A 26,400-nucleotide genomic window follows, 5' to 3' on the forward strand; every position below is an offset into this window, starting at 1 on the left:
GGTTTCTTTAGTACTGTAGGTTTTAAAAAAAGACAATAGCATGGAAAAAATGATGGGACCCTCAATTTGATCATTATTTGCTTTTGAGGAAATCGCTGCAATCGAATGATTTCTGTGACTCCCAGTTAGACTTCTGTGCCCGTCAACAGGTGTTTTGGTCCAGTCCTCAGTAGCAAACTGTTCCAGATGTCTCGGGTTTGAAGGGTTTCTTCTTCAGACTGCACGTCTCAACGCCTTCCACCGACAATAGGATTAAGATCAGGATTCATAGAAGGTCACTTCAGAATAGTCCAATGTCCAATCTCTTCGCCATTTGTGGGTGTTTTTAATTGTATGTTTTGGTGCTTATCCTGTTGGAGGACCTGCATCTGAAATCACGTTTTGTAATTACCTTTCAACCATGGGGTCCTCCTTGGTCTTCCACTTTGGCTCAAACAGTGACAGAAGGTGTAATCTACCTTGATCTTGCACCTTGAATGTCTTTAGACATTGTTCTGTATTTTTTTGGTCACCACTCATCATCCATCTTTTCTATTTGTCCTCCTATTGTAACCATGGACGTTGTTGTCAATCCCATGGACCCTAAACTTCTGACTGAAACTGGAACTGCAATCACAGGAACATCAAGCTGCAAGGAGATGGTCTGCAACTAATTGTCCATCATTTCCTTCTGATCACCTCAGATGACTGTCTCCTTTGCTTCCGGTGGTGGTTCAGTGTGGTGAACACCATGATACAACTTTCCAGCATTGAATAGACTGCAAGAGTGAAGACACTTGTGATCATAGTCACAGGACACACTTCAACATCTATTATGGTCAAATCATGTTGTTATGGTTTTGATAGTTCCTGTTTTATTTTAAAGCCCGTGTCTTTGTGTTTGAGTTCTGTCTTGACTTCCCTGTGTCCAATCTGCCCTGATTGTCCGCACCTGGTTCTTGTTAACCCTTCTGGGTATATTGTTTTCCCCTTTGCTCCGTGCTGGTCCGTACTGTTTCTACCTCCGTGTGTCACGTCATGTTTTGGTTTTTGGCTTAAAGGGGACCTATTATGAAAAACACGTTTTCTCTTGCTTTAACATATATAAAGTGGTCTCCCCTCAGCCTGCCAACTCAGAGAAGGAGGAAAGCAACCAAATTCTGCAGTGTCTGTACAGCCGCCCGGATGAGCCATCCAGTGTGATGTGGCTTCTACGAGCCGTTCAGATTCTGCTCACTTTCGTTACGTAACCAAAATGCAAACCACGCCCACAACTAAACACCGTGTCCTAACTGCATGCGAGCGTCCAACTATCGCGTCGCACTGCGTGACATCGGACGCACTCTGTCCATCTCCCTCCAGCCAGCTGCCACTTTATTGAGGTTTTTGTTGTGAAATGAGGAGGTATCATAGAGATAACTTTTCATTTCAACTAACTGGACCAGCCGTTCCTCATCCATGACTGTTTGCATGACTGTTTCCTACAGCGCTTTCAACCAGCTTTCAACGCGAGCGACAGGAAGAAAATAGAAGCAGGGCATCCGACAAATGTGCAGCTCAAAACGGCGCGTCATGCTGCGCAGCGCTGCGTCGCTCACGGCTAGTTAGGACAGTCCAATAGAAAATAAAGCAAATAGATGGATGGAATTGATTTGGTCACTTGCTCGCATCGCGTGCAGTTACGACATGGTAACTCCACCGGCCTGACCTTTCGCCATTTTTCCGTAGCGGTGTATCGCGTCATTCAGGCAGCCAATCAGCACAGTCCCTCACTATCATAGCCTCCCCGCCCACTCAGAATCCCTCATAGATAATGAGGTTAGAGAATGGGAAGATAAAGACAGAGGCTGAATTTCTAATTTATTTAGCAAAAACTATCAAAAGCTTGTTTTTAAGACATTCAATGCCAGTTTAAAAATAGGTATTAGATACCATAATAGGTCCCCTTTAAGTTTTAGGCTCTTGTGTTTTGCAATCCTGCTATTTTCTTTGATTTGAGCACAATAAATCACTATGTTTGGAACTCCTGCCTCCTGGTCTCCTGCATCTGGATCCTACTCCAACCGCATCCTTACGCATGTCTTATTCCCTGGGGTATCAACTAAATTGTCCAGATCTTCTTCAATACATAGATTTTAAAATTATTCTGTTAAATGTTAAGTAAATTATCCTTTATTATACTTTTGTAAGTTTCAAGTTCCCTACTGAAAGGGCGTCGCCTCCCGAAGGCTGCAGCCTCACCTGTCTACCCATCTCTTATGTTTGTTTGTGTACTCTTTGTACAGGCGGTGATGAAATGTAGGACAAATGAAGGACCTTAGTTATTTCCATGATGACTATTGTGGTTTTTAATGGCAGGGTGCCAAAAAATGTGTCCACGTGTTGTACTGTAAACGCGATCCACACACAGCAGATTAACAATGACATGAATGGAGCTTGAAGATAAAGCCGGTTTTTCCTGCTTCCTCGTTGTCCGATGCGTCAGTAAGTTGCGCCGCAGGGCAAAAAGAAAAGAAAAGAAAAGAAAAGAAAAAACACTTCCTAAAAGCAGTAAGTTGAGTGCTCAGTAAAAAAGTTGCTGTGCAGACTGCAGAGACAGCTCGGCGTGCTTGTCGGACTGGTCTCAGGAATGCAGCTGGAAGAGCTGCAGACGGACGGAGAGCTCATTCCTGCAGGCGCGTCTGGGCGGTGAGAGCGCCTTCAGGACCGGAGCTCCAACCAAAACACCGGCCACCTTTACGGATTACCACAGAGAGCTTCAGCCACTCCGTCCTCAGCATCACCATGGTCAGTAAATCGATTTGCACGCCTTAAAAGAAAAAAAAAAGACATATTTTCACTGTAGGGGAAAAAGTGGGGCTGTACAGTGGGAGTCACTGTAAGGCTGGGACAAATGGACTAATGGAAAAAGCTTCTTCAGAATTATGAATATGTGACTCGAGGAGATGTTTCTGAACTTTTTTTTTCTTTCTTTTTCTTAATCTTCTAACTTTTACAGGGCTGGAACAAGGTGATGTGGGGAGCGCTAGGGGCGGTTGTCGTCATCACCATAATAACAATCCCGGCTGTCTATTACAGCAGTAAGTTCTGATCAGTCTGGCCTCTTTCATCCAGTTTTCCTTCTGTGTGTTTGTGACGCCTGATCACATTTACTGTAGGGGAAAAAAAGAGATTATTGTAATGCAGGTTAATTTTAAGTTTTGAGTGAAGCCACGTGTAATGTGTTTACTTTTGAGTGTTCGGTGCAGGCAGCAAAATGGTAAAAGAACAACAATGTCGTGTGAATGTGAAAGTACAGTAACCTACTGGCATGCTGTTAAAGGGGCTATTCGTGTGGAGCAGGTTATGATAAACCAATGTTTGGGAATCGTTTCAGAATCTGGAGTTACCAAAAGGCCTTTCACACTTGATGATTACTTCAATAACACCATTAGGAGGAAATCCTACAATTTGTACTGGATATCAGGTACCACTCTTTCCCAAATCTCATCTGTTTCTTGATGTCTTAACATTAAAAGAATAAGCATTATGTGGGAAGAGAAAGAAATTGACAGCTTAATATATTTGCTCTCTTATCTGCAGATCAGGAGTATTTACACAAATCAAGTGATGGGAGCATCTTTCTCCACAATGCTGAAACAAGGGAGGAGTCACTATATTTGAGCAATTCAACCTTTGTAATAATATCTATTTCTTCTGATATGATAACAAACATAATTTTGTTCACTGGCAAATGAATAACATATTTTATACTCATTTTTACATTTCTATTTCAGGCTAAAGTGAACGCCACTGATTACATGTTGTCAGGTGATTACAAATACATTGCTTTAGAAAGCAATTTCACAAAGGTGAGAAGCCCAATTAAATGTTCTTTTTAAGTTTCATGTGCTTGTTTGTCTTGTGTAGTTACACTTTAACAGAAGTGAATCATTACAAACCAGACAACAAAAGTGTGAAAACATTTCTTGTGGTTGACATCCTACAGAAATGGAGACATTCGTACACGGCCTCGTATACCATCTTTGACCGGGAAAAGTCGTAAGTAGTCCCGTCTTTCTTTTATTTGTAGCTACTGTACAGCATCACATTTGAAGATACAATAGTGTGCTGACAGAACACAGCAACAAAACCAAACAACACTGTAAGAGTTCTGTTTTTTTAGGTATGTATTATGTATAAATGGAGTTGCTTGGTTTGTTGAGTTTAGAAGCAAAGGAGACTTGCTTTTTACCTCGCTGGATATCTGCGGTAACTTTCACTACACACATAAGGTGCTCCTTGAATTGCTTTAAAATCGATAGCCTTTTAGCGGTTCTCAGATGATGAAAAACACTGAAGAATTGCCTTAAGTTCACTGTGGATTGACATAAGAGTCTCAGCATCTCAAATCAGTAATGAACAATCACCAGAGAGTGTGCATGCAGTTGTTGGAGCAAAAACTGCACCAGCATGTTTTTATCTTTGGACCGGTTGCTGCCACAAAGCTGTTTGAACTGCTGCATGGAGCAGAGGTGAAGAAGTTTTAGTAGTTTAACAACTTGAACTCAACTTTGCAGAGTAATGGGTGGTGATGGAGAGAGGTGAAGAAACTCATGAAGGTACAGGTAGGCGTGGCGTGGGTGTAAAAGAGTTTCTGGAGTAATCTGTGGCAGAAAAGTAGCAGGGAAAGGTTTACGACACAGTAGTGAGACCAGCACTTCTCTAAAGAGACAGGAGGCAGAGCTGGAGGTGGCTCACATGAGGTTAAGGTTTTCTTTTGGAGTGACAAGGATGGATGTGATTGAAAATGAGCACATGAGAGGAACAGCCGGGGTTAGATGACTTGGAGACAAAGTCAGATAGGCTAAATTGAGAAGATCTTGGTACATAAAGAGGAGGGAGGGTGAATACATTTGGTAGATGGATGCAGGAGATAAAACTGTCAGGTAGGAGAAAAAAGGGAAAAACCAAAGGTGACATTACTGGATGTGATGTAATAGGACATGCAGTTGGTTGGTCTGACAGGAAGACGCAGAAGACGGGGTAAGATAGAGACGAGGCATTTGCTGTGGCAAGCCATAAAAATACAAAAAGAAAAAACAATTTTAAGTTGAAGGAACATGAAAAAGAAAACAGTGCATCAAAACTAGCAAATTGATTAGGTTATTAGTATTGAAAAAAATATTTAAAAAAGAAAAATTGGATCAAAGTCAGTCGACTAATTTATTTTTACTTTTTTTGGCCAAAAATCTACAGCAAAAATTTGATTTGGACGCATAATTCATGATGACAGTGTCTTCTTGCAGGACGTCTTGCATGTAAATGTCTCAAGTTTAAGATTTAAGAGCTCTCTTATCACGATTTACATTTATAAGAGCAGGCACTGAGTGGAACAATAAAGATGATAAATTACAAATTTCACATAGTTAGCAATGTTCTGTATGCAGCCCTCTCTTGCTTATTGATAGAAATGCCTCCCATTGCTAAGATCAGTTTTTTGTTTCTGTGCAGAGCTAAATGATCCACCTCCTTTCTTACAGGAGCATGTTCAGAGCCTGCAGAAGAAAAAACAGTTAATAACTAAAGCTGATAAGAACCTACAGTATGTCGTGGCCATCATATCCGACCTGACTTGTAGGTTTGGTTGATCTTGCATTAAGATACAACCTTCAGATTTGCTTTAGTGAATTGTTTTTTGTTTTATTGCTGCACTTTCTGAAGATTTCATGTGTTCTTGGTTTTGTTGTGTTTTGTCCAATGTAGTTTTATGTTTCTTCACCGGCCCACCATCAGACTCGGTTATCACCCTTAATATTCTCTTATTTTATTACAGAACATATGTTACATCAGCAAATCTTCCTCCTGTCATCCAGTTCTTTATCTGGGCATCAAAAGGAAACCAATATGTAAGCTTACACCATGTCACTGTGCCCTTTTCCCACCAGCTATAAGAATGTTACAGGTTGTTTTACCCCAATTTTAAACAATCATCCTATCCTACAAGTTCTTTTTGTATTTCGTTGCATTTCTTTTGCGTACATTAACAATGATATGGGCGATATCCATGTATTAAAGGCACTCGTATGTAGCAATACCACTTCTGACCACATGGGGGTGTACAGATCTGCATGATTGACAAAAGTGCTGATGAGTGGTGACGGTTCAGCACATCTTGTAATACCACCTGCTCCCACTAGAGGAGCACTTCATTGTGTCTGTTGTTGCCTTCATGTTGTCAGAAGTGCTTTAATCACATAGTGTGGCTTTAAACCCCCCAAAACTTTGGTTATGCTCTGTTTTGCAGGCCTATGTCTCAGACTTCAACATTTTTTTAAGCTCCGGTGCCACTACCGAAGCTGTACAGTTGACACACAATGGGAAAAAGAATGAGATCCTTAATGGCATTCCTGACTGGGTGTATGAAGGTAGGTAAAGGTATGTGTCCATCTATGTTTCTGTAGATAGAAGATAGTTATTATGGATTGTTGTTCTTTTTTTTTTTCCAACTCTCAGAGGAAGTATTTGCAACAAACGGAGCCATATGGTGGTCCACAACAGGAAGGTTCTTGGCTTATATTGAATTTAATGATACTGAAGTTCACAAAGTGGAGTTCCCTTGGTATGGATCTGAGCAATATCCCGAAACAGTGGCTGTTCCATACCCAAAGGTGGGATCATCGTCACTTTCCTAAACACAACAGTATAGCAGTTTACTGGTATTATGTTAATTAGGAGATTACATTTAATGCTCTTATGGCTTTGATCTAGTCGTATTTTAATATCACAAACGATGCTCCCTGTTCACATTTGCTTTCCATGATAAGATCCTGCGGAAAAATGTATTAAATTGTTATCCCTCTCTTTGGTAAAGGCTGGAACAAATCTTACCAAGGTGAAATTGTTCGTGGTTGATACCACAAATCCGTCGCTCCGCTCCCTCGTGTCCCCCCCTGCTTCTGTTGCCTCAGGGTCTGTATATAATCATTCCATCATCATACTTTCAAAGCAGAGGCAAATACAGTGTGGTCGTGGTCTGCCTCATGTGAAGACCCTGTCACTTTCTGTTGCCTTTGCTCAGTGATCACATTTTGTGCTCAGTGACCTGGGTTACAGACGAACGCGTCGCTGTGCAGTGGCTCACGAGGAAACAGAATCATGTGGTCGCACAGATCTACGACTTTGATGGAAGTGCTTGGAATGAGAAGCAGGTACCTGTCACCTCTGTGCAGTTGGGAAATTATCACCGGCTTGCAAAATACTGAAATTGAACACTGTATTGATTTTTTTTTTTTTTTTTTTTTTTTTTTTTTTTTGTCAAATTATCAGATGCTGATTAACTAAAGAATGGTTTTGTCCTCTGCAGAAATTTGAGCAAACAAGCAAGACAGGCTGGATTGGTCATGTAAGTTTCTGTAAAGTTATTTGTGTGCTGTAATTCATTTTTGTTCACCATTTCATTTGGTGCGTGATTATAAAATGTGATATTTGCCATCAGTACGTCCCCCTGCCTCTTTTCTTTGCTGAAGATAAGCTCAGTTTCTACAACGTGATGAGTGACACTCAGGGCTACAAACACATTCATCATGTGAAAGATGTGAGTATTTTTTATAATTGTTTATGCATAAATGCACCGTTGAATCACTTCCTTTATGCTTTGATGTTCAGTGACTGAATGAAGGGTTTTTTATTAAGGGCAAAGCAACACCTGTTACCTCTGGGAAATGGGAGGTTATCTACATATCCAAATTAACAAAGGATGCCATGTGAGTGATGAAAACAAACATTTCTGTGAAAGTTACCTAAAATGGTCAAAATATTAGTGAAAATACATGGATATGACGTGTGTGAAATTCTTCTCTGCAGATATTTTGTGAGTAATGAATATAAAGGAGAGCCGGTCAAAAGAAATCTATATAAGTAAGTAATTCTGTGTGATGACCCGCTTTCACCGCACCAGGTTTTGTATAAACCCGCTTCCAGAAAGGTTGGGAACTAAAATGTGAATAAAAACAGAATGCAATCATTTACAAATTTCATAAGGCCGGATTAAATTCACAATAGGTAATAGAAAAGCGTATCAATCATTGAAAGTGAGAAACTTTACGATTCATGAAAAATATTTAGTTTATTTTGAATTTAATACCAAAAAAACACATCTCCATCAACAATAAAAGCCGTAAAAGAATGTGGCACTAAAAAGACACCAAGAGGAACACCCATTAAGTAGTTAGGTTGATTATCAAAAGGTCGCTGATGTGACAGCGTATAAAAAGAGCAGTTTACATAATAGCTGAGTCTCAAAAGAAAAAAGGGACAGAGAATCATCAGTCTGTAAATTGGGAAACAACTGCAGAACAATATTTGTCTACATAAAATTGCAAAGATTTTGAACATCTCACCACATACCGTGAGTAATATAATCAAAAGATTTGAACAATACGAAGAAATATCTGTGGATACGGGACTGAGTAGCAATTCATGATGTGAATCCTAGTGTCTTTGGCAACACTGTATTAAAAATAGGGATAATTCTAGTGAAAATCGCTGTATGGACCCAGGAACACTTCCAGAAACCCTTCAGCTCACTCTGCCATACACAAATCCAGGCCAAGAAGATGCCACCTTTGTACCTGGTCCAGAAACATTGATGTCCTCTCTTGGAAAACATGGGCACAATGTATTAAGACGAGAGGTTTGTTATTAGACCTCAATTAAAAAGCCGGCTTCTCTGATATTATTGGATTGTATTTAAGCCAATGGAGTGGACAGTTTGCACATCTGGAAAGGAAATGCTGTTTTAGAGCTGCATATTCTCTCATGCACAAAAGATAAGATAGATAGATAAGATACTTTATTAATCCTTTGCAGGAAATTAAGGTGTTACAGCAGCATCATTGCGTTTTTTCATGCATGCATTCAACACCAAGGTAAAAACAGAAATGCCCTTTTGAGGGAAGACCTTGCATCTTTCATCAATACAATGCTAAACTGCATACAGCATCTTTTATGAAATCATAACTGTGTAGTAAAAGATTCCGGCTGCTGGAGAAGCCTGACTGGAGCACAGACCATTGAGAAAATGAAAATGGTCTCCTCAGGACTCTTGCAATGAGAAGAAAGTTTCTCAACCTTTTTTTTGGCATGTACTGATCAGATTTAAAAGCATATTTCTTTCATAACATTGTATATTTCATCTCTTTCAAGGTTTAATGTCTTTATATTCTGTTATGAATACAATATACATTTATGAGATTTGCAAATCATTGCATTCAGTCATTGTAATCTGGTTTAATCTACATTTTAAACAGCATCCTAAATTTTGTAATCTGGGCTGTATTCAAAACAATTTACTAAGACATTATCTGTATGTATCTGGAATGTCATTAACAATATTTGTGTAACACATGGCAAGTTATTTCTGTTTTTTCTTCAGGGTTTTGATTGGAAGCAGCCCTTCAGCCCCCCAGTGCCTCACCTGTAAGCTGCGCGAGGACAGGTGTCAGTACAACTCAGTTTACTTCAGCTTTGACGCCTCTTTCTACCGAGTGTACTGCAATGGTCAGTTACCCTTCCACATGTTCTATTAAACAATAACTCACCCATGTGAGGAACATCTGTGAACTAAGCAGAGCTCACATGGTTCCCCGCTCAATATCGTTCATAAGATCCGATGTGTGATCGCATATTATTTGTGTACGTATGTGTTTACCAGGACCTGGACTGCCCCTCTACATGCTCATGGACAACAGAGGCTCAGGTGCAGGTATGTGTTATTAGTTTCTTCTTTTTTCCTGTTTAGAATGATTCTTTTACTTAAAATCACCACTTCACACTATATGAGTCCAGATGTTTATTTTGTTTATTTTTTTTTTAAATAGAAGAAAACAAGTACTTTAGCTGCATTTGAACAGAATGTGTTGAGTATGTTTGATTTATTTATTATTTTACTGTTAAAAATGCCTGTCAAATGTGACAAACTGGTGTGCTTCATGCTAGTAAGAAAAAGATCATCTCTCTTTTTTCTGGTCCCAATATTCGGGATTGCTGCAGATTACTGCCAAGAGCTCTCATCTGTCTGACATGCAAACTTTTTCAGTTTTTGTGCACGCCAATAATCTCCAGTACATTTGATGAACTTCTTTGTTTTCCAGAGCTCTCCATTCTTGAAGACAACAAGGATCTGGGAAATATTCTGTCCCAGTTCCAGCTGCCAACAATGAAATATGGCACGTTAAAGTTTGCAGGATTTGGTGAGAAAAATACGTTTTCAAAGATACCTTCTTTTAAATGTTGGTTTATGTATGATGGTTTTATTTTCCATGTAAGAAAACGATAAGCATGCAAGAAAAACCTCTTCTTTATCTTCATCTTCTAAATATTTAGAAGATTTTATCAGAGATTGTCTCTTCTTCAACAGATCTTTGGTATGAAATGATGTTGCCACCAAATTTCCAGAAGTCCAAAAAATACCCACTTCTTATATACGTGTAAGTGGACACTCCTCGTCTCTCCGCACCATCCCAGTAACGTTGCAGTGAATTGTTTGTGGCTTTTGGGTGACGTGAGGTGCCGATGTCTCACGCAGGTATGCTGGCCCCTGCAGTCAGAGCGTGAGCTACCAGTTCAAGCTGAACTGGGGCACGTACCTCTCCAGTTCACACGGCATCATCGTTGCCAGGTTTGACGGAAGGGGAAGCGGTTACCAGGGTGATGAAATTATGCATGCGATCTACAGGCGCCTCGGGACCTATGAAGTGGAAGATCAGATAACAGCTGCCAGGTAAGATTTCTGCCACTTGTGTGATATAAATTGTCTTACATACCAGTCGTGGAAGTTGTGGATCTCCACATGTATTTCTACTTTTTCCCAGAGAATACATTATTTCTGTTTTACAGGAAGTTCATTGACATGGGTTTTATTGACAAAGACAGAATTGCAATATGGGGTTGGGTGAGTTGCCTTAACTTTCTGTTTTTCTATTACTTTTCAAATTAGTCGTCTTACCTCTACTACGTCTAAGCCAAAGTATATTTTGTGTTTCAGTCCTATGGTGGTTACGTCACCTCAATGGTCTTGGGTGCTGGGACCGGACTCTTCAAGTGTGGGATTGCAGTGGCCCCAGTAGCCAAGTGGGAATATTACGGTGAGTATTATAGTACACATTTCAGTACAATACTGGAAGTATGTGCGTCTCAGAACTAGGGTTGTCCCGGTCAGGATTTTTTAGCTCCCGATCCGATCCCGATCACTTGAGTTTGAGAATATGCCGATCCCGATTTTTCTGATCCAATCACTTTTTTTTGGCTCCCGATACATTTCTGATACTTTTTCCCGATCAGATACATTTTTGCAATGAATTAAAAAAGAGGACTAAAACTAAATTATCCCAAGTTTCTTTTATTGTCCATTGGAGAACAACATAGACATATATTTCAACAAAGCTTGTCAGCACTGGTGCCACAAAATGTAAAAACATGAAATTGTAAACTAAAACGAAAAAGTGCAGAATAGTGCAATAACAAAAATAAATTAAAGCTGCAAGCAGCGATGAACGGGCCCTCGCGCGTGCAATTTGCACCAATTAAGGTCAAGGACTCAAAACTAAGTCCGATGACACCACCCACGAGTCTTTATGTCAAACCATTCAAATGTTATAGCAGAAAATAGGGACAACCAATCAGAAGAAGGGGCGGGGCTAATTCAGGCCAATGAAGGTCAAGTACTCAATATCGAGTCCGATGACACCACCCACATGTCTTTATGTCAAACCATTCAAAAGTTATGGCAGAGAAAAGTTTTCATACGAACCCAGCAAGGCAACAAACGCGGCAGTAATTTTTGATGTCATCACTGAGAACATCTTAAACGGTTTATTCCGCTAAACTTCTGCCGGCAGCTCTGGAGATATTTCAGAGGGGGAATCCATTGAAGGACCTAGTAGCCAAAACTAACTTGGATTAACATGTGATGGGCATGTTCCTGTGATGTCAACAGGATGGGCTTCAAACTGCTCTTCAGAAACCAATGGGTCACGTGACCTAATGCTCCGTCCATTGTTTCTTACAGTCTGGTGCTTTGCTCTGTCATAGTGAATGAGTCTCTATTTTGTGGTGGAGTGAAGTTATATGTCAAAAATAATGCATCATTGTCCAATGCAGCCACTATCTTCACTCTTCATTTTGTTAATCATTTTCTATAATCCCTGTCAGTCAGGGAATGAATCGGCTGCAAATATGTTGATGACAGCAAATATTTATGGTTTAAACTTCAGGTTCCAGCCTCATCACTCCCCCACAGATTATACCTACTGTACAACAAGTTTTTGAGAGCGATGAGTAGGATTTTTAATCTCTTATCTTGATACTTAGATTGGGATATTAGACGCAGCACTGGTGGGATTTTTTTTGGCAGTTGCGGGCCATTTAGCGAGGCAGATTTGGTAGATTATTTACTGGTTTGAATAGACAAAGGAACGAGTCAGAGTCATGAACTATGTTGAAGGATTTATGGCTTTATGAGAACCAAAACTCAAAACCCTATCTGAAGAATGCATGCTCCTGAGAGAACACATTATACTTGTTATGGATAGCCAATACATTTTACCCTGTTTTTGGACAATATTACCGTATTATTCGTTAACAAGACCAGTTAGGTATTAATGTGTTGCAAAGTAGAGATTAGAGGATTTTCCCTACATTTTCTTTCTGATCATTTTGCAGATATAAGCTTTTGTATATCGGCCATCGCAATATTTTTTTCATGAATGAGCCCTCACATTTTTTCAATTAAATGTGATGTTTATGTAATGAAATCAGTTCTCTCTGGCCTCCCTCCTTATAACAACTGTGCCTAAATCCTGAGTGAGCAATGGAATTTCCTGAGCACAGAAAAATGTATTTTGTAAGGAGAAACATTACATTTTGAAAAGGCCTTTTTTTTTGTCTGAGCAAAGAATACTTCAGTTTGAGAAAACAGATGTGTCGAAAAGTAAACTAATTTGCTCTTTCACAAAACATTGCTGGAGTGAATAAACAACAATTTCTGTTAAAGTCATGGATAACTTTCCTGATTTTCTGGACTACTACTAACTACTTAATGTGATTTTTGTCCCGGTCTACATCTGGCGTTGTCCGCTGGTGTTTTACCTCAAGTGGTCACAGGATGCTTTAAAAAACAGACTCCAGCTCTGCGTGGTTAGCTGGCTGTCTTTCAATTAGACTTGGCTGATCCTTCTGGAAATTAATTCTCTACTAGTTATTAGTGTTTTGGCACTCTAGTAACACTGTGCCACGTTGAAAGAGTTTGGAGACCAAGTTGACCTTGAAAAACCTTAATATTTGGAAAATGAAATGACTTTTTTTTTCCTTTAGCATAGATAACACTTTAGTTTGCTCGGAGGCGTTTAAGCCATTCTTTTCTCTATTGCAAGGAATATACTAATATACATTCAGCAGCTACTTAAGTAAGTATACATGGTATATATAGGCTGGAAAAATCCAAAAAGGCTTTTTTCTGTGCTCAGAAATGCAGATATTGCATCAAACCTCCCAGCTTCTGACTCTTAACCAATTAGCTTCTGACCTGCTTAAAGCATCATCTCCAAGAGCTACCTACTTAGGGCTGTCGGTTAAATACCCAAAATACTTTACTCTGAAATGACTCGCAATGCAACTCTGCTTCTGAGAAATCTGTCTCTGAGTGCATAAAGCAGGTGACCGACAGAACCATGAGCCAACAGATTCAGAATTCGGTTTCATATTTCAGACTTTCAATCAACTCCAGGCAGTTTGAAACATGGGTTTCTTCTCCCCGAGACCTCTCGACCCAGTTTGTTTCCCATCTGTCTACAAAGTCTGCATTCAGAGGCTGAAAGGAGGATGATTGGAAATGTTTTTCCAATTAAAAAAGGAAAGAAAGAAAAGAAATGTCTCAAAAATGCATCATACATTCCCATCTGTATTGAAAAAACAGATGCCGTTTTGTAACCATTTGACAAATTGCACTCCCTGTTCACGGATTGTCTCATATTTGCATATAACTAAATCTCAGATTTTTTTCCCCTGTCAAATAAAAATGATTAACTTATGTCGTTAATTTTGTTATCTCTCTAACTTCTTAACCTGCCCCTGAATGCTGTCTGAACTTCACTTACTCTGCAGTTTCCCATGTTTACCCTGGCTCCATTGTTTTCCTCTGTCGTAAGTCGCTTCGGATAAAAGCACCTGCTAAATGTGACGCAGTGTAGTTGATTTGTGAGCACAATTATTGTATTTACTGAACCGTTTTCTTTTCAGATGCCGTGTACACTGAGCGCTACATGGGCAAGCCGTCGGAGAATTCAGAAGCTTACAAAGTAAATACAATAACAGTCAGCCCAGACAAAATAATCTTGAAACCAGGGGTGCAGATCCGATGTCAGGATTGGGGGGGACACCAACGTGATTTTAATTTGACATTGTTTGCCAATATGCAACTCATACCATGCCATAAATTAGTAAAGGCTCGCCAAAAAATACTGCACAGGGAATCATTTATTGTGCTTACCTTTCTTGTTTATTTGTCCTAAACAGCCAACAGTGTGTGTCACTGCTTACTCAACTGTTATATTCGTAAATCATAATTTTAAGGGTTTTGGGCATGTAGTGTCTACTCATCTCAAATTCTTCTCACCATCTTCCTTTTATCCTATGGGACTACTTTATGCACGATCAATTGATATATGGATAAAATATGGAGCCCTAAACAAGTTGTTTAAACTAACTGATCATATTTTAACACAGTTATGGTGGTAAACAGTTCTAAAAAAAAAAGGACCCATTGCTAAGAGCACAATAAACACAGCACAAGTTGACTCAACATCAAATTTATTTACATAAATGTCCATGTTCGTTTTCATCTGTCATTTTCCAGGACTCCCTGGAAGAAGAGATCCTGTATCTTAATAGGCTAACTCTTCTTGTCTGTATAAATATATTTTTAATAAATATTCTACATATTCAACCTTTAAGTCTGAAAATACATTTGTTCAATTTTGAATAATTTAGGGTATTTTTATTGGGGGGGACAATTCATGTTTTTCAGAAATTGGGGGGGACATGCCCCCCCGTCCCCCCCAGGATCTGCACCCATGCTTGAAACCTTTACATCGTAAAAGTGTGACCTGAATTAAAAGGCTAAAGTTGTGGGTTTTTTCCACTTCTGTTTTGTAGAATTCCACTGTCACTTCCAGAGCCAAGAACTTCAAAACAGTTGATTATCTGTTGGTTCACGGCACAGCAGATGGTAGGTTGATTCGTTTCTTCCAGTCATTTCTGTTTTTCACTAGACATAGGAGCATGCGGCCACGCACAAATGGACACGATTTGCTCTGAACGAAACTACATTGGGTCACGTAGTGAAAGTGCTGTCTTTCCTGTAGACAATGTCCATTTCCAGCAGGCCGCACAGATCTCCGAAGCTCTGGTGGACCAACAAGTGGACTTTGAGGCGATGGTAAATATTGGCTCAGGGAAGTGGGACTAATATTGGCCTTGATGGTGTTGATTCATTAAAGGTTCAAATTGGGGGAAAGAAAAGAAAAAAAACAGGGGGGGGGTGAAAGAAATAAGATGATAAGACGTAAAATGTCCATAATTTGATCAGAAAACCTGCAATTTGATTGATTTGTCATATTTGTGTTTGTTTCAGTGGTACACTGACAGGGACCACGCCCTCAGTGGATCGGCCAGCTATCACTTGTACACCCTCATGAGTCACTTCCTGCAGAAATGCCTTGTAAATTATAAATAAATGTGAAAAAATGTCAATGTGCATTTTTTCTTCTTCCTTTTTTTTGTTGCCTTGTTTTTGTAATCTCATTGATGTTGTGAAAAGTCAGGTCAACTCTTTATATTTTTATGTACTGCAAATGTATCAGTGCTCACACGACTGTGCACTTGTGTGTGTGGACTTGTATCACTTTCTCAAACAAAAGCCATTGCATGCGTTTGTGGTCGGAAATGTTTCGTATGTGAATGTGCTGATGTTTGGCAGGTGTGTTACTCTGCCCAGATTTGTCGTGGAGTGGGTTCATCTGTTGTAATGTTCTGATCAAATTAAAATAAACATTGTTTTGAAATATAGTTTGTGTTTTCTTTCTCATTAACAAAGTAGCTTTTTGTTTAAAGAGATTTCAGATGATAAATGTTCTGCACAAACTGAGGCTCAATGTGAGTCTCTAGTTAAATACTAATTCAGATCATGGTGAAAAAAAATATAGCACACAATCAATTCAAGATTGCATACTTTTTGCAGCATATTTGCTTTTTTACATTATTGACACCTAAACTAGGTCTTTGTCTGAGCCGCAGTTCCACTGTCATGCATGTGACCCACTGCAATCTTCAAATAAAACCTTTAAAGGGCCGTCTTTTAAACTATTTTAAACTATTTTAAACTAGTATAATTTATCTAGAGTTTATATCATTTCTACTCGTTTCATTGAGTGTTCAAATGACCATTTCAATAATAACATCAGATCCATTCATGTCCTTCGTCAATATACGTATTACCCTGCATCTCAGGCCTGAAACAAATGAAAAAATAAAAATAGATATTGTGACGTGAACAGTTTGGTGGTAGAAATGGGGAAAAAAGTTTCATACGGGTGATGTCAACAGAGTAATTTGGTCCAAAAGCAGTAAAAGTCTTCAAAGAGCAAATGTTGACAGCGGATCTTCAGTTTGTAAAGAAATAGACGAATAAATCATTGAAATTATTAAAATAAATGCAGCTCAGAAAGAATGGAAATATTCAGCAAATCTCTCCTTCCACTTTGCATAATAACATTAAGCAATTTAACATCTATGTGGATTTAAGACTGTAAAAGGACAGGAGTGCAAACATAAGTGCACATACTGTAACCCTCATGATCTTTGATCCCTTCAACCACACAGTGGTAAACAGTCATTCATTCATTCATTCATTCATTCATTCATTCATTCATTCATTCATTCATTCATTCATTCATTCATTCATTCATTCATTCATTCATTCATTTAATACACCTTCTTTAATCCTGTTTAGGGTCATGGGGGTCTGTTAAAACTCATCCCAACTGTCAACAGGCAATAGGACTATTACCATTATTATTGATATTAAAAAACAACAAATTTACCTTTCATATGGATTAATATTTTGCTTAAGTCCATATTTGTAGGTCGATTGTTACGTTAAAGGAGGAATTAATAAATATTGCTTTGGCTCATTAAAAGAAGATCATTTCAACTCTGTTTTTTTCCATTATTTGTCAGGTGGAGGTTGTGTTTGATTTCGTCACCTGAAGGAGCAGACCTCTTCCATCAAGCTGTCATTTTTTAACCAACGCCAGCTACGTTTAGAGGACCGAGCCGGAAGCTGACTAATGGGTTGAGAGTAACAGAAGACGCGCTAAGGTTTCTGTGACGAAGGTAGTCACCTGGGAGAGTGTCTCCAGCGCCGCTATAAAAGACTGAGCAGATCAGCAGGTGACCATGAAACAGCTCCAGAAGCCAGAGCAAAGAGGAAGGACACCAACCGGCACGCTTCTCCCTCACCTTCCCTCAAACGTTTGACTGGAAAGAGCACAGGTGAGGGTTATCTGCCATCCTTTATCGAATCAGAACAGCTTTAATTAAACTTCCTTATCTGTTTCACTGAAATATTTTATTTCAGTATCTTTATTTCTTTCTGTGCATCTTTGCTCACTTTTTTTTTAGAGGCGCGAACCATGAAAGGTGCTCACTCTTTTGCTGGACTCCTGCTCCTCATCATCATCCAAAGCAGTTGGCAGGTGCCTGTCCAGGACTCAGACCGAAGCTCTGCGTAAGACCTACTTTCATCATTACAATTATTAGACAGCAAATATGTAAAGGAGCAGCAGTTAACATGCCAGTGACGTTTTACTTTTTTTGCATTAACCGAGGAAGAACCAGCTGCTGGCATGAAGAGTAAAATTAATCTCATTTTTACCAACAGACCAGATCTAATATTAAATGTTTCTATACAAGCAAACCGTAATTTAAGGAACAATAGATTTTATTGATGCAAAACCTTTACTTTTATGAGGGAGTGGCATATTTTGACTGAATCTCAATATTTGGCTTCGTTAGTCGTATTCAGAACTGTGAGATTAGTGTGAACATGTCAGCTCTGATGCAGATGAAGACTGCAGCAGGAAGCCTCTGTCCACTAGATTAGAGGCACACAGTAATACTCAGCTGTTTCCATGCTGTGTCCTTTTTTATAGGTTATTCAGTGAAAACTCAATGCTCGATGATCCCATCGAGTTCCCAAACATGAAGAGGCACTCAGAGGGAACATTTTCCAACGACTACAGTAAATACTTGGAAACGAGGAGAGCACAGGACTTTGTCCAGTGGCTGAAAAACTCAAAAAGGAACGGGTGAGTGTCTCACTTTTTCCTTTTTTCTACTGTCAGTCTCGATGTCCATGGTTTTAACATTAAGTGAAATCTCGACTTGCCACAGCTGACTTACATATTTGTGACTGTGCCATCTGAACGCGTCCGCTTCTTGCAGAAGTATGATCAGGCGCCACGCAGACGGCACTTACACCAGTGACGTGAGCTCCTACCTGCAGGACCAGGCGGCCAAGGAGTTTGTGTCCTGGCTGAAGACCGGCCGAGGCAGGAGAGAATAAACTCGAACCGAGTGCTCCTCCTGCTGTTGCCATTCTCCAAAAATAATGCAGCTATATTTTCACTGATTCTGTGCCATTATGTATGTCTCACAATCTGTACTGCTCCTTCTCCTGGTAACGCTATTAAACTCGCCTCACAAGAAGCCCTGTCGGCCTTCAGTGGTTGAAGGAAATGCTGTCAAAATGCAAAAAATATTTTTCCACTTCTTGTCATTTTCCTATTTCAGTTCACATGAATTTGGAAGAAAGTGTCTCCAGTTACATTTTTGATCTGGACCGGAGTCGCGACCTTTACTGATTACATCCTTGGACAGTCTCAATGGTTTATTTTTTTTGTCTTATACAAAAAACGTATACTTGCTTTTAAACAAAGGAATATGTGTAATTCCTGAGTTCCCCCTTCAAGACATTAAATAAAAATGAGTGATTTATCAAATCTCGACAGACATTTTTATCTTTCTCAGAAAAACATAATGTTTCGTGCACAGATTTGCTCATGAATGCCCATTGAGACTAGAATAAAGTAGACATTTTCATCATTGTAGCATCAAGAGCAGTTGTTTTTTTCAGTATATTCAGTGCTAGTGTTAATGTGTGACTCCAAACTGTGAAGTATTTACTTCTCCATCGTGCTCTCTTAGCCCTCCCTGCTTACGGAACCAGAACAAAGAACAATAAACACATTAGACCCCAGGGAGGAGTGTGATGTGGGATTTCAACAAGGTAGCACAATGATGTGTGTCACCTGTCAGCTGCTCACTGGAGAAGGACTTCCCAGTGATGCTCTGACTGCACACACAGACAGTTGCGCTAAATGAAAGGAGAGGAAATCATGTCAATCAACTCACTTTCAGACTCGTTAGGAACCGTGACTGGGTCGACACTTTTGATTTCCTCCTGGCGCCAAGACAAAACATTAACTCGCATGAGCCAAGCAGGTTGGCGCGCTCTGGGACGCGTCTCCTCTCCAAGCTGTCATCTGCAGCACATCAAACCATCTGTTGATTGCGGTGGAGAACCTCTGCCCACTTCCGTCGGCTTACTGGCCAAATGTTTGAGGGTTATGTGTTGGCATTTGTGCCCCAGCAACACATTAGATTTCCATATTGTGTCTTCTCCAATAGAAGCAGTAGCATGAGAACCTAATCATTCGACAGGAGGACTTATGTGTGCCATGACAATGAACAATAAACCTGCTAACAAGGAGAACACTACTTACTAATGCATAATTATGTTGTTTTATGATTTAACACATGAATTGCATGTCAGGATGCAGTTTTAAATTGTTAACAAATACATATAAAATACGGATCATGTCTCCTGGTGTTCAGCTAATAAAGTACATAAAGTGTGTTAAGGATCATTTGGTTCAATGCCAATGCTATTAATGCAAATGTGGCTGACGCCAACAAGTTGCTGTCATTATCTCTAACGAACAGCCTACACTTTATGTTTATACAGTTCATGCAATATCAGTACACGGTCAAACAAGTGAAATAAGTTTGTTTTTTTCCTAGCTATTTATGCTGTGCTAACTAGCGGTGGATGCTAGCACAGGGTTTATGGTCTCATATGCGATATGATATTTTTCAACTCACTTGGAGTCAATTCATGCTCTGAAAAACAGGAAGGAGGAGTTTTACAACTACAAACCGGATTCGGTTGAAGTTGGGAAATTGTGTAAAAGGTAAATAAAAACTAAATAGCCTACAACGATTTGAAAATCCTTCTCAACCTATATTCAATTGAATACACTACAAAGACAACATATTTAAAGTTCAAACTGATAAACTTAATTGTTGTTTGCCAAATAATAATTAACTTGGAATTTCATGGCTGCAACACATCCAGTAGAAGTTGTAAAATCATTGTATTTTGTTTTTATTTACATTTTACACAATTTCCCAACTTCAACCGAATCCGGTTTGTACATTAGAGGTTCATTTTGAGATAGTTCCCTGTGGGGGACCATGTCTTTGTTCCCACAACCCTATGTTCCCACGGTTATGATAACCCTAAGCCTTCCATGAATAGCAGCAGAGCAGACACTGCGAAGCAGTCCGTTTAAAGCAGGGGTGTCCAAAGGCGGGCCTGGAGGGCCGCTGTCCTGCATGTTTTAGATGTTTCCCTGTTTCCACACACCTGATTCTAATTAATGCTCGTCATCAGCTTGTCTTCGAGGTCTGCATAACTCTGTTAATGACACTGCCATGTCGGTCAAGCATGGAAACATCTATAAATGCTGGAAACCGGCCCTCGAGGACCGACTTTGGACACCCCTGGCTTAAAGTGATGTGGGAAATGTGAGAAAGTAGAACCTTTCAGAAATAGAAATAAGGGACGCCTCGATTTCAGCAGCGCAAGCGCCAAAAAAAGGGACATCCCCAAAACTTCTAAACTGCATAGAAATGTGTTTATTTTATATGAAAAAACAAAATGCTTTGATTTAAAGTTTAAAGCGCTTTAATAGCATTGAACTTGCATGACTGTACAGACAGCCAACCATACTAGCAACTGAAATAGCCTCCTATGCTATGTATGTCCACATCAGCCCAGATGTACTGTATGCAGGTAAATATAAATATAGCTACAGCTGAAGGTGGGAAAATTAGAATATGGTATCAAAGTTAATTTATTTAAATAATTCAACTTAAAAGGCAAAACTAATACATTACATAGTCTCATTACATGCAAAGCAAGATATGTTAAACCTTTATTTGTTATCATTTCGATGATTGAATTGTTTATTGATTTCATAAAATATTCTAATTTTTTGAAATTTTTTATTTGGGGTTTTCATAAACTGTGAGCCATAATCACCAACATTATAACAAATAAAGGCTTGAAATATCTCACTTTGAACGTAGTGGGAAATAATATATTTGTTTCACCTTTAGTTGAATTTACAACAAATTAAGTTTTGCAATATATTCAAATTTTCCGACCTTCACCTGTATATTATGACATCAATAAATAAGAGCATCATATATGTCCGTATTGGTTCAATACGGAACGCAACTTTTAATTCCAAATTAAGTAACGATTCCGTATTTCAAGGGACGGGTGGCAAGCCTACCCAATATAGCGATGGGCACACACAAGCAGGTGGACACATAGTTTTAACTGTGTTAAGTATAGTTGAAGTGACTAGTCTTGCTTCAGTTGGGCCGTTCACACCTGACCTCAGTCATGGGCGTAAGGTGGCAATGTGGCATCTCTGATATAATATCTAGTATGTGGTCTCTGTCTTTCATTGTTGCAGTTTGTGTGAACAACCAATTAGGAGTGTTACTCTCCCTTGATTCACAAAATAACCAGTTGTAGTCATGTAAAACGTAACGCTGCTACATCCCTAGTAACTTAACAGTTAGAGAGATGCTTCTCATGAAATTTTGCCCTATTCAGTTTCTTTTTCTAAGTCGTATTGTTCTATTTCAACTTAAAGGGAAAGTTCCGTTTTTTACAACCTGGACCTTATTTCTGGCATTTTTTATGGTCGTATACTCACCCAGAGGTGTTTGGTGTCATTTGGAGTCCTTCGGAAGATATTAGGAGTTTTGTGCGAGCCGCTTCTCCATATAACGGTAGTGAACGGGGGCACAGCGGGACACAGACGATGCAGCGTCTAAATAACACATTATTGCCGCAAAACTCGTTCATTTCTTTTATGAATCACTAGATCTGCTTCTGTGCATCTTCCAGGACCTGTTGTCTACATCCGGGGCTGTGTGTGTAACAAATAAATCAGTTTGTAAACAAGACCTCTGACCTGCATGACGTCATCTCTGTGCGCGCATCCCGGACAGGTACAGCTAAACAAGCAGATCAGGTGATTCATAAAATAAATGAACGAGTTTCGCGGCAATAATGTGTTATTTAGACGCTGCATCGTCTGTGTCCCGCTGTGCCCCCGTTCACTACCGTTATATGGAGAAGCGGCTCGCACAAAACTCCTAATATCTTCCGAAGGACTCCAAATGACACCAAACACCTCTGGGTGAGTATACGACCATAAAAAATGCCAGAAATAAGGTCCAGGTTGTAAAAAACGGAACTTTCCCTTTAAGTTGAAATAGAACAATACGACTTAGAAAAAGAAACTGAATAGGGCAAAATTTCATGAGAAGCATCTCTCTAACTGTAGAACAGAACAATGCATCATTAGTACATGTTTTTGTGGGCATTAATTATCTACATTTTTTGCAGCTGCTTAGATGAATTTACGGCTGTTGATTTAATGGGAAGTTTTAAAAATGTCTTTACACTGTTGTAAATAAACCATCCAAGGTTCTGGTCTTTCAACTCACATGCAGCTCTATTCTTTTTTCTCCAATTTAAAAAGGATACAGTAATATTTCTTAAAACCATTTGATCTTTAACATGATACTTTCTGCAGAAATATTCATTTTCTTAGCACTTCCCTACCAACAGTGACAGTAACCACATTTTTGTATCTTAATATAAAGACAAGACAAACAATAAACCCTCATAAAAATGTATTAATGTGAACAGTGACCATATGTATCCACACCTTCCAAAGTATTTAAAAATACCTTTATTATAATACTAAATGTAATGTAGTGACACCGTAAACTTTGGACAAATATTACACACACCAGGATCATCGAATTCTATGTACATTTAAAACAGAAGCATCTGACTGATACTAGAAAGCGAAAAACAGAAAATGACGTACTCCGCAGCAAACACAAAATTAATATAAAACAATACCACAAAAAATATATTGGCTATAAGTAAATAATTTCTTATACAAATAGGGTACTACTGCACTATTGCATTTGGTTCCTCTGAAATAAACAGTATTTTTATTCTGTACTCACATACAATAAACTCAAAATAGGCGACATCACACATCTGTGCTTCAGCAGATTACATTCAGTCAAAATTTGTGTAGAGAATGCTCAGTAAGACTTCAACAACATGGAATTCTACAGGTTTTATTGCTTCATGAACGGGGTATTTGTGACGGGCCACATAAAACATTTATTCACTTACACGTGGATTCACGAGGATCGATGAGCTGCAGGACACAATGCAGATTTCTTGTCCTGACGCACAACTGGGTCAGCAATGAAATACTCACAACGCTTTCACTACCCCGCTCATGTTTTTCACCTTGCACTCTTACTTTCTGGGGAAGAACTGGGAGCGGACTGGTTACATGTCAAAGTCCAAAGAGAAAACTAAATGTACGTAGATTAAGCAGATATAGAATGATGTATGTAAATACAGCTGGAACTGATGACCTCTTCAAAATATCTGCACACAATGCAGCCAGACGCCTTTGGGACTTTGCAGCCGAATAGCAGCAGATCTGAAAGCAAATTAGTGAAAGTACAGAAGTACAATAAGCGCCATTACAACTCATTCACCAATAATCAATAATGAAAATAAAAAAGAAATAAAAAGCAACATAATGCAGCAAAATGTGTGTGTGCGTGCGTGCGTGCGTGCGTGCGTGCGTGCGTGCGTGCGTGCGTGCGTGCGTGCGTGCGTGCGTGCGTGCGTGCGTGCGTGCGTGCGTGCGTGCGTGCGTGCGTGCGTGCGTGCGTGCGTGCGTGCGTGCGTGCGTGTGTGTGTGGTTAACGTATAAAGCTATAAAGTTAATTACTTTGTTTTAAATGTGCCAGTAAGTGGATGTTACGTTCCAGTGGCAGCTCGGCCAGTTCTGGCCTCCAGTTTCCAACTTTTCTGCAAAGCTAAACTAATGACCTGCGGTTTATGACCACTGTTTCTGGCATTTCCAGTGCTTGATGTTGTGTTTTCATTTCATTTAAAAAGAAGCTGATGTTATTTGTCATAAACACATTCCAAAATGTCATTTTTATCATTTATTAAACACAAACTTTATAAGGTTAATATAATTGAGAATTTTATAACACTAACTGGCTTTTTCTTTTTATTTTACAGTATATTATATTATCATTTCCTTTCAGAGGTTGATAGAGTTTTTTGAAACTGAGCTGAACTGTACTGAAAGCTCTGAGTGACATTACTCTGTTCAAATGGCCTCACCGAGTTTGCTCTTGTTCTTATTTCTAACTGCTGGCGTTCCAAGTGTTTCCAAAAGACCCTTTTGACATTTCATCTGTGATGTTTATGACGGGTATTCCTCTGAAAAAACAGGGGGAAAAAATGTTAAAACGGGTACACAAACTTAATTAGAATATTTTTACAACTGTAGAGTAGCTCACTGGTATCCTCCTAATGGCACTTGCGCGACTTCTTCTTCTTCTTCCTCTTCATCTACCATGCTCTGCTCCTCCTCCTGAATGATGGATTGAAATACATGTACAGTAAAGTGATACGGATGTTGAAAAAAGCACGTGAACACAGAATCTATCTACTGTATTACAGCAACAGTACCTCCTCAGCATCTTCAAGCTTCTTCTTCTTGCTCTCTGGCATGAGATCATCCAGCCAGCTCATCTCCCTCTTGGTGAAGAACAAGTCCATCAGCTTCCTTATGAAGACCAGAGCCAACACCTGTAAGGTTAACGAAGAATCAAAACCAAGAAGTGACCAGCTCATGAATACATTTGACATGTCATTTGTATCTACACGCCGGCTGGAACTCTTGTGTAACAGAAGGTCTTGAACTGAAATGTACACATCTGATGCTGTATTAGCTTGGATTTTTTTAAATTCAACAGCGAAAGAAAAACTCAATTGGAAGAAGTTTCATGCAGAAGAACCCTAAGGGCCTGATTTACTAAGATCCTAAATAAAGAGTACTAAATTGCGTGTGCACTGAAAAAGTTTGCGCGTGCTGTTGTTGTGTGTTTTGCAGGTGATCAACTAAGAATGCGTGCGCAATTGATAACAGGTGCAAACCGCAGTATTTAAATGAGGTGTTGCGTGTCTTACGGTTTGCGCCATGGAGAGTCTGGATGGAAAGTGGGATAGTCGCAAGCGCAAAATGAAATTTGACGAGTTGGAGTTAGAGATATTAGTGGAAGAGGCAAATAAACACATTCATGAACTACAGCAAAGAAATTTAAACATTACCAAAAGAAACGCAATATGGGAGAAAATCTGCGATAGAATAAATGCAGTTGGTAAGACAAAAAGAACGGCAGATGAGGTTAAAAGAAGGTGGCAAGATATAAGGCGAAGAACTAAAGAAAAAGTGGCCTTTAATAAAACTTGTGCAACCATTTTTAAAATAGCATGCAGCAGAATAAGGACTCTCTCTCTGCGTATTCTTTGATTTTGGCGATGTCGCCTCCTTGCCACAATAACAGCAGCCATCGGTGCGTAATGCTGGGCAGATTAGCACCTTCCTTTCGAACGTATTAAATACAGACGCAATCACAATCCCTGCAATTACTTTAAGGCTTGGTAAATCTCATTGCGTGTGGTAAATGAACCTATTTGCATTTTCCCCTCCCAGTATTTAGCGCTTTCTGGCGGGTACGCCCCATATTGATTATTCATCAGGGCAAAAGTACTAAATGAACAGCGTGTGCTATTTTGCGCATTTGAGAGGCGTAGTCCTCTTTGCACGCTGTTAGTAGATCAGCTTGCACATTGGTTTGCGGGTGATGTCAAGTTTGCACACGTTTTTACGCACGAAAACCTTTAGTAAATCAGGCCCTAAGTGCGAGGAAAAAAACCTTTAAACTAAAAAGCGGGATACTTATAGGCACAACACTGATTTTAAGTGCAGGAAAGCAGTTCTAAGGCGAAGCAGATCACATGTGTAGACAAGCAGGAACTTTTTAAGTATGAGGTAAGAG

The 26,400-nt window shown here is 39.4% G+C and overlaps 3 protein-coding genes across 6 annotated transcripts in view; 2 read left to right on the forward strand and 1 right to left on the reverse strand.

The window, feature by feature from the left end:
- The first annotated feature begins 2,544 nt into the window (after nt 1-2,544).
- Nucleotides 2,545-16,073, forward strand: fap (fibroblast activation protein, alpha). The gene is made up of 26 exons (XM_061724486.1): nt 2,545-2,766; nt 2,978-3,059; nt 3,356-3,445; nt 3,562-3,656; nt 3,756-3,830; nt 3,968-4,020; nt 5,795-5,867; nt 6,266-6,386; nt 6,475-6,629; nt 6,833-6,930; nt 7,040-7,169; nt 7,325-7,363; nt 7,457-7,555; nt 7,654-7,724; nt 7,825-7,878; nt 9,395-9,519; nt 9,674-9,724; nt 10,113-10,211; nt 10,379-10,448; nt 10,547-10,741; nt 10,858-10,912; nt 11,006-11,105; nt 14,257-14,315; nt 15,172-15,244; nt 15,381-15,454; nt 15,650-16,073. Exons 1-26 carry the CDS (start codon nt 2,764-2,766, stop codon nt 15,749-15,751), a joined length of 2,241 nt encoding a protein of 746 aa, XP_061580470.1. The 5' UTR covers nt 2,545-2,763; the 3' UTR covers nt 15,752-16,073.
- Nucleotides 16,074-17,378: 1,305 nt separating this feature from the next.
- gcgb (glucagon b) lies at nt 17,379-19,039 on the forward strand. Of its 2 annotated transcripts, none has more exons than XM_061724484.1 (4): nt 17,379-17,568; nt 17,698-17,803; nt 18,228-18,383; nt 18,520-19,039. In XM_061724484.1, the coding sequence occupies exons 2-4, from the start codon at nt 17,709-17,711 to the stop codon at nt 18,638-18,640; spliced, it is 372 nt and encodes a 123-aa protein (XP_061580468.1). In that variant the 5' UTR covers nt 17,379-17,568; nt 17,698-17,708; the 3' UTR covers nt 18,641-19,039. The 2 variants fall into 2 exon arrangements, with proteins under 2 accessions (XP_061580468.1, XP_061580469.1); XM_061724485.1 differs by having other exon boundaries at nt 18,523-19,039.
- A 4,134-nt stretch (nt 19,040-23,173) lies between these two features.
- slc4a10b (solute carrier family 4 member 10b) overlaps nt 23,174-26,400 on the reverse strand; it is a 32,947-nt gene continuing 29,720 nt past the window's right edge. For 2 of the 3 annotated variants that reach the window (XM_061723586.1, XM_061723584.1), the window contains exons 22-25: nt 25,028-25,147; nt 24,856-24,929; nt 24,677-24,775; nt 23,174-23,975 (exon numbers count right to left, since the gene is read on the reverse strand). In XM_061723586.1, coding sequence (XP_061579570.1) covers nt 24,700-24,775; nt 24,856-24,929; nt 25,028-25,147 — 270 coding nt within the window. In that variant the 3' untranslated portion in view covers nt 23,174-23,975; nt 24,677-24,699. Of the gene's footprint in view, nt 23,976-24,671; nt 24,776-24,855; nt 24,930-25,027; nt 25,148-26,400 lie in introns of all 3 variants that reach the window. The other variant, XM_061723585.1, reaches the window with a different exon arrangement.

Source organism: Cololabis saira, chromosome 6 (genome assembly GCF_033807715.1).
Source record: "Cololabis saira isolate AMF1-May2022 chromosome 6, fColSai1.1, whole genome shotgun sequence".
NCBI lineage: Eukaryota > Metazoa > Chordata > Actinopteri > Beloniformes > Belonidae > Cololabis > Cololabis saira.